The sequence below is a fragment of the Penaeus japonicus genome, unplaced genomic scaffold, assembly GCF_977035675.1.
Source record: "Penaeus japonicus unplaced genomic scaffold, GWHDUDI00000001_assembly GWHDUDI00000006, whole genome shotgun sequence".
NCBI classification, from domain to species: Eukaryota; Metazoa; Arthropoda; class Malacostraca; order Decapoda; family Penaeidae; genus Penaeus; species Penaeus japonicus.
In genome coordinates this window covers 41506709-41514208 of record NW_028234408.1, presented here as the reverse complement: position 1 = coordinate 41514208, position 7500 = coordinate 41506709, and the positions used below count along the sequence as shown (strand labels likewise).

Here is a 7500-nt window from a genome sequence, read left to right as displayed (position 1 = left end):
CTTGCAATCCCTCTCCCTGCTTTCAGAACTGCAAAGGAAGCCATTGCACTTGCCAACAACACTATCTATGGCTTAGGTTCATCTGTATTTACAGAACAGATGACCTTAGCCATTGAAACTGCCAAGATGATAAAGGTACAGTAAATGATGGCATATGGAAAGTATAGGGAATAATGAATGAAGTCTCTGCGATTAATGAATAAAGTCTGCATGAATAGCAAATGTCATGTTCATTGAATAATAACAGTAGTAACAGTAGTAGTATTAAGAGTTGTTATAGGAATTTGATTATTTGTAGTAATAAAAGCAGTAGGAATGTAAGTATTAGTAAGCAATAGCATTATAAGTAGTAATAGTAGCAGTGGGAATATAGGTACTAATAGTATTATGAAAAACAGTTATAAGTTCATAAGAGTATTAATAGGAATAGTAAAAGTAGGAGGGTAATGAATATATGTGTGCTAAAGTTTATTATAGATGTTTCTTTCATATTGATTTTTTATATATTTTATTCCTGTGTTTAGATTTGCCGTATTATTAATAGTAAGATATGCTTGGCCTTCTTGAGATGCCTTGCATTTGTTGAAAGAGATCTGGTCTGTCTCAGAATACTTAAAAGAAGCATAGAATATAAAAAAAATAACAATGGAAAAATGTACATGCAAATACAAAGATTCTTAAAATTGTACTGTTTCTGTCCCTGAATTTAGGCCGGTGCTGTTTGGATCAACTGCCACAACATGTTCGACGCTGCAGCCGGATTTGGGGGTTACAAGCAGAGTGGCTACGGCAGAGATGGTGGGAAGGAGGGTAAGTGAGGATATCCCCAGTTGATGGTCCTGTTTTCCTATAACAGAGGAGAGGACACGAGAACTGTTTCTGTTTAGCATCCTTGTGTTTCACAAGTTGAGCAAGAGGGCAAGGGATGTCCTGTTTAATCCATTAACGATGGGGTAGTTTTGGCTATGCCTGGACATTTTGATGGGGTGTTTGCTTGGGGTATGTGAATTATACATCAGTAAAGGGTTATGTAATCTATTTGTAATGATTTTATGATCAGGCATATTTCTTTCCTACTTGGTAATCTATAGCGCCATTGAAAATTTATTATACATTCAGTAATTTCTCTTTAGTCAGGAGAGTGTGTGCATGTAATGAGAGAACTCCCTTCTTGCTCTTTTATCTCAGGGCTCTTTGAATATGTCAAGCCATCATGGCAAGGGCGTTTGAGCTTTGTTGCTCCTGAGATCGACCTCAAGAAGTTTGGTGCTTCATACACAGCAGATCGTCCATCTATTAGCCCCGCCACACCAGAGGTAGTGTTTTTAGGGGGCCCTTTGAGAGTGAAGTCTGTAAATGTTTGATTACATGTAACTGCAATTTTTCTTTTGTTGAAATTACAAGCAAATTATTCATTTAATTATGATAATCTATTATGCTAAATGCTAATTAGTTATCAGTTTACTAATATATCATATATAAACTCATATTTTATACTACAAGTCTATAAATTAACAAAATACACGCACGCCTTAAAATTGCTCTGCCTGTGGCAAGTTTGTTTGTGTGATTTTGTGTCATTCTGTCAAATTGTATGTGCTCTCCATGTGTTTACATTGCAGATTGTTAGTGGAGAAAAATCCTTACCCCTTATTGATCGAACATACAAACTCTACTATGGAGGAGCTCAGAAACGACCTGACGGAAACTACTGTCGTGTCATCAAGAATGCTGAGGGAAAGGCCTATGCTCTTGTTGGTGAAAGTAACAGGCAAGTTACTGGTCTTCCATTTTTTTTTTGTCTTTTGTTTTTTCTCCTTAAAAGCACTTTTATTCAAATAAGTATATCCTTATTTCAAATTATTTATAGCTTTTCTGTTTTCTTTTTAGGAAAGATGTCCGCAATGCAGTGGAGGCGGCAGCCAAGGCCCAACCTGGATGGGACAAGCGCAGTGGATTCAACCGCTCGCAGATCCTCTTCTACTTGGCAGAAAACCTAGAACAGCGCCGCCAGGAGTTCGTAGACCACCTCACAGCACTGACTGGGAAGAGCACCAAGGAGTCGGAGAAAGAAGTTGATGCAACCTTGGCCCGTCTCTTCCACTGGGCGGCCTTCTGCGACAAATACGGAGGGGCAGTGCAGGAGACGCAGCTTTACGGGACAGTGCTGAGGATCCACGAGCCTCTGGGGTTGATTGGGGTGGCTTGTCCAGATGAAGCTCCTCTCTTAGGGTTTGTGTCTCTTGTGGCTCCAGCCATTGCTAGGGGGAATGCAGTGGTTGTGGTTCCCAGTGAGAAGTATCCCACTGTTGCTATGGCTTTGTATCAGGTGGGTACAGCCACAATTTTTTTCTTTCTTTCTTTTTTTAATGTTGTATTTCATGAAGTATGATTACCAGTTTTCTTTTATTGCTTAACTTCTTAAAGGTTTACACAGCATTCATTAGTTATATATTGATCTTGTATAGTGAGCTTATCCTTCAAAGATTTTTAATGCTGAATCCTTAAATTCCCCTGAGTATTTTTTACTGAAGTATAGAGGATCTGAGGATGGGGGAGGGAGATATCTCCAATGTCCATCGTCTTTATACACCCCAAGTACATTACACTTTCTCTGCAGGTGCTCGAAACATCCGACCTTCCTGGAGGAGTGCTCAACATTTTGACTGGGGCCAGGGACCACATAACCAAGTACTTGACTGAACATCAAGATCTCCAGTCCATGTGGTAAGTCAAGAGGATGTTGAAGTAAAATAACTTCTCTCTTACCTTTACTGTTATTTTATGTCTGTTGAAAGACATTCTTGTGGACTTGTCAGAAGTTACTTGATATTGCTACTTTATGTAATCCTATGTTATCAATGTGCATTAGTGGTCATACAAATACAAACTAGTCCTAGTATATTTTAGTATGATATTAGATTGAAATTTTTTTATTATTATTATTATTATTGTTATACCTTTTCCTCTTTCTACTTCTACTAGTACTGCCAATTATACACTGCTGGCTCTGAATATGATCTCAAATAGCCCTTACTCTTGTGGGCCACAAAATAAAATGACAACACTCTATTACCAGGTACTTCGGAAGCCTAGAAGGTTCCAAGTTCGTAGAGTACACATCAGCTGAAAACGTCAAGAGGACCTGGGTCAATTATGGAGTAAAACGTGACTGGTACGACTCGGAGCAAGGCCAGGGAGAGGAATTCCTGTATCATGCCGTTCAGGCTAAAAACATCTGGCTCACCATGGGGGATATCTTTGCCAATTAATCAAGAGAGAAAGAGAGAGAAAATACAAGATGGTAAAACCTTTGTGTTGTAAGGGTTGCCTCAAGAGTGCATCTTGGGGGGAAAGAAATGTCTTTAAAAATTGTTAAGTAAACAGTGCCTTATGGTGATTTCTTTTTCTTCATTTTTTCAGTAATACTTTTGTTATTGTTTTTGTTATCCTACATTTTGTTCCTATATTAAAATAAGGTTTCTTGTTAATTAGTTGTTTGAGTTAAATCTGAATGCTCTGGTTTATTTACCATAATTTTCAAGGTTAAAAACACTGTTTCATCATTTGTGGAATATATACACTTGTCAATTGTGTTTCATTCCTTAAAATTCCTGAATTATTTCCATTTATTTTTGGAAGAGGACTTAACCCCTAAATAACAGGAAAATCAAAACTTCAAGATTGTACAAGTCCAAGAAGGGGCAGCAAGAGACAAAAGTCTTATAAATTAGTGGAAGAAGTAACATGGAAAATTACTTTTGCTCTGCTTCCCTCTATGAACCACACAGACTTTAGTACAACAATGCCATATAGTGTGTGACCTCTTTTGCCCTGGGTAATGATCATAGATCACTCATGCCCAATGACAGTTGCCATATGTCATCCCTAAAGGGTTAAAAGTTTGCTCAGCTTTCTCAGTGGCCAATTTAACATGCAGTCATGATCAAACATGTGAATATTTCATTATTGTCTGATATATTGTGATTTTAAAACAAGTGGAGCTTCATCATTAGGGATGATGAGGTGAAGTTAAAACTTAATTATTTGAGAAAGAACCTGTTCCTTTGACTGTGAGTGACTGTACCACATGTTGATGTTAAGGAGACGGATAAATGAAGAGCTTTGTAGTGTTTTCAAGATATTTCTCATAATAGAAAGAACTTTACTTTAAGAATGGTAATATGCTGCCCATGTGCTATTTGTGTACAATACATTTTGCATGCAAAAAAATATAAAGTGTAGGAAATAAAGAACATTCCATTACTCTTGAAACAGAATAGTGTTAAAAGTAGGATTTTATATACATTTATAATTTTTTGTATCTGCCAGTACAATACAATGTGCATACAAAACATCGTTTACATTAAAGACAACCCAGTTCATGCATGGTAATGAAAAAATTATATAAAAATCTAAAAAATTGTTGAAAAATTATCTTTGGGTCAGTTGGCACTTGTTATTTGCATCTGCAAATGTGCAGATTTTTTCATTCCACTTTACAAAAAAGAACAATCCTGTCCTTTACTGTATGCAGGATATTGGGATATTTTTTTCAATTAGAGAAAATTATTTTTATGCCATTGTCTTCATAAAATTATTTAAATTTCTTGTAAAGTGAAATAAAATTTCATGTGAAATGTGTTCACTTAAATTACATCCTTTCAAACTTTGCTGTTACATAAGCAAAATGTTAATGCCAAAAATAATATGGGATGAAGCTGAATATATTTTTGAAGCCTCTAATGACAGTTGTTGGCACAGCAGAAGAATTTAAGATAAACAGTCAATTATATATCTTTCAGTTTTGATCCCAGGGATATACCTATCGCTCCTTTCAGGTATTAATCATTTCTAATTTGGTTGGCAAATTTCTTTTCATATTTAATTAACAAAGAACTATCTCAACATAAAGTGCATTAGGGGATTTAGGCTTTTATGTATAGGGGTTTAGACCTATATTTTGCATGGGCGTGGGTGCATCAGCTTCCTTGCCAAGGTCCTAGTATGATCCCACTTATGGACTTACTCCGTTATTCGTAGTACAAGTAATGTAGTTTTATATGAATTATGTCGAAAGGTCAAATTTCATTTTTTTTTACTTTCATTTCTGCACTACGTAATGGTAGCTTTCGGTCAATATGTGAATATTTCATTATTATCTGATTTATATGTAAAGGATTGTGATTATAAGGCAAATGTGAAAAGAGGAAAGACTAGGACCAATACTGAAGTTAAAGCTAGTTATTAGGGAAAGAACCTGTTCCTTTGACATGATAATACCACATGTTGATACTAAGGAGACAAATAGATGGAGATCTGTTATGCAAGATGTTTCTCATAATGAAAAAAAATACATCACTGAGAATAATAAGGTGCTAGACGTGCTTGATGTTTCCCTTGATGATGAAAAGATACGTCATTCTGGTTTTGCATTATATGGACTATATTAAAAGGTCATTTTTCTTTACTTTAATTTCTGCTCTACATAAAGGCAGCTTTTGAGTCGTCTATATGTATAAAACCGATGGTAATAATAAATATCAGTGATTTGATGCACTGCATAATAGTAAACTTTAAATGAAGTCCGCAAAATTGACCAATTAGTTTCTGAGGCTGAAAATTCGGATACATTCCTTTACTATATCCGTTAAATTAAAGCTATAATCGCTGAACACCATCCTGAAAAAATCTAAGGTGGACAGGAAAAGACTGGTTTGTTTTTCATAAACACTGGTTCGTTCAATGTACATATGTAGAGGAACAAATACAATATTTACAATTGCCACGTGCAACAAGTACAGCTGAGTGGATCACTCAAGCACAACACCACAGTCAACAACTTTCGCACTACCGATAGTATCCAATTTCGCGGCCGCGGCGAACACCTCGATGCCCTCCTCCACGCGACCGAATGTCGTGGTGAACTCCGTGTCCGCCATGGTTCTCGTGCAGACGCAGAAGAGGCCAAACCCTTGGGCTCCCCTCGCCACCGCTTCAGGGAGACCAAATACGCATCCTGCCGAGGCTGTTCGGTTGACACGTGTGTCAAAGGGCAGGTTAGGGGGTCCTCCTGCATAGGAAAGGCGACCCGCGACTATAAACTCGCCAGGTTCCCCTTCACTGACGACCTTACGTAGGATGGAACCAGTGTAGCAAGGACCCAGCTCACCCGTGCACAGGAGGATGTAGTGACGTCCTCGAACGCTCACGGGATTCAGTCGGATGAAGACTCGTTTCGCTTGAGAGTCAGGCAGCGCGATGTCCAGGAAAGTCAGGGTGTTGCATTCATTCATAAGTTTCAGTACAGCGTCGTGCTGAAAAGAAAACATATTTCTTTAAAACTTCTGCCACTGACCAGTATTGTATTATGTTTACGATGTAATTTTTCAAAGTTATGAAGGAGAGAAGCAAATATACATAAGAGTGCTTACCTGCAAAATGAAAGCATTTTCGGGTGGAGTATCTTCTGTGAGACCGTGAAGAAAAAGCTTACCCCTCTTTCGAGTAACTTTAGCATAGTGACGCTGGTCGTTGCAGAACTTGGTCGCATACACCAAGTTAGCCTTCAATAGATCCGCCAAGTACTTGTCTGGTTTACGAAGATTCTCTGCCTGCAAAGACAAAAACAATGTACGATAAATGATATAAATATTAAGCATATCAAATAGAAATATCTATACATCTGCTCTCTATCAAATATAGAGAAAATGAGAGTAAAGATCCTTACCATGAACTTCATACGAGCAAACTCAGTAACGTAGTTGAGTCTGGTTTCAATGGTATATTCTGTGTCCGCCAAGTACATGGGAATATATCCTCTATCAGTCATCAGAGGGACGTATAAATCGTCATGGGTTTCTCCATACATTATTTCCAAGGCTTTTTCAATCAGCATCCGCACCTGTGTGGACAATTTGGTTATTAGATAATAGAAAGAAAAATATGCACATATGTATTAGAAATAATTTTCAAATGAACTTTGCTACTGATAGTGAACAATTCCACTCACCTTGATTGACTTGTAAGCAGACTCGATGTTAGGCAACTTGTCTCGACACTTCTGGAACCATTCTTCCGCCTCGACTTGACACTGGTCAGCCTTGCCGATGGCTGAAACCACCTGCTGAGCTGTTTCTGCCGTCGAGAGCGCCTCCTTGGCCACTTCCAATTGCGATCGATGTTCATCTCCCGCCAGCTGCAGTTCTTGCAAGAAGCTCTTTTCGTCCGCCATCTCTGTCCTTGCCTCTTCGTTACGCTTGATCATATGCCTTGTGATTCTGTCGAGAAGTGCCTTGTGTTCGCTATCCCACCGACTGAGAGTGGTTGTGTACTTGGTCAACTCTTCGGACATTGAGCGACAAGTGTCTCCAACAGATCTGAGACCATCCTTCTGCTCTTCTCTCAGCGAAGCTAACTTCTTGCTGATGACTTTCCCGTCGTAAGAACTAGGCTCCAAGGCGGTTTTATTCGATGTGGTAACTTCTGGTTTCTCTGGCT

The 7500-nt window shown here is 38.3% G+C and overlaps 2 protein-coding genes across 2 annotated transcripts in view; one reads left to right on the top strand and one right to left on the bottom strand.

Moving 5' to 3' along the window:
- The window catches only part of LOC122242283 (aldehyde dehydrogenase family 16 member A1), a 14466-nt gene extending 9826 nt beyond the window's left edge, over window positions 1-4640 (top strand). The window contains exons 9-15 of the mRNA XM_042999550.2: window positions 27-135; window positions 711-810; window positions 1189-1316; window positions 1623-1771; window positions 1891-2329; window positions 2621-2727; window positions 3080-4640. Of these exons, the coding sequence (XP_042855484.2) occupies window positions 27-135; window positions 711-810; window positions 1189-1316; window positions 1623-1771; window positions 1891-2329; window positions 2621-2727; window positions 3080-3272 (1225 nt within the window). The 3' untranslated portion in view covers window positions 3273-4640. The remainder of the gene's footprint in view (window positions 1-26; window positions 136-710; window positions 811-1188; window positions 1317-1622; window positions 1772-1890; window positions 2330-2620; window positions 2728-3079) is intronic.
- A 1128-nt stretch (window positions 4641-5768) lies between these two features.
- LOC122242285 (uncharacterized) overlaps window positions 5769-7500 on the bottom strand; it is a 4694-nt gene continuing 2962 nt past the window's right edge. The window contains exons 2-5 of the mRNA XM_086537512.1: window positions 7013-7500; window positions 6731-6904; window positions 6435-6614; window positions 5769-6317 (exon numbers count right to left, since the gene is read on the bottom strand). The exon at window positions 7013-7500 is cut by the window's right edge and continues 214 nt beyond it. Coding sequence (XP_086393638.1) covers window positions 5814-6317; window positions 6435-6614; window positions 6731-6904; window positions 7013-7500 — 1346 coding nt within the window. The 3' untranslated portion in view covers window positions 5769-5813. The remainder of the gene's footprint in view (window positions 6318-6434; window positions 6615-6730; window positions 6905-7012) is intronic.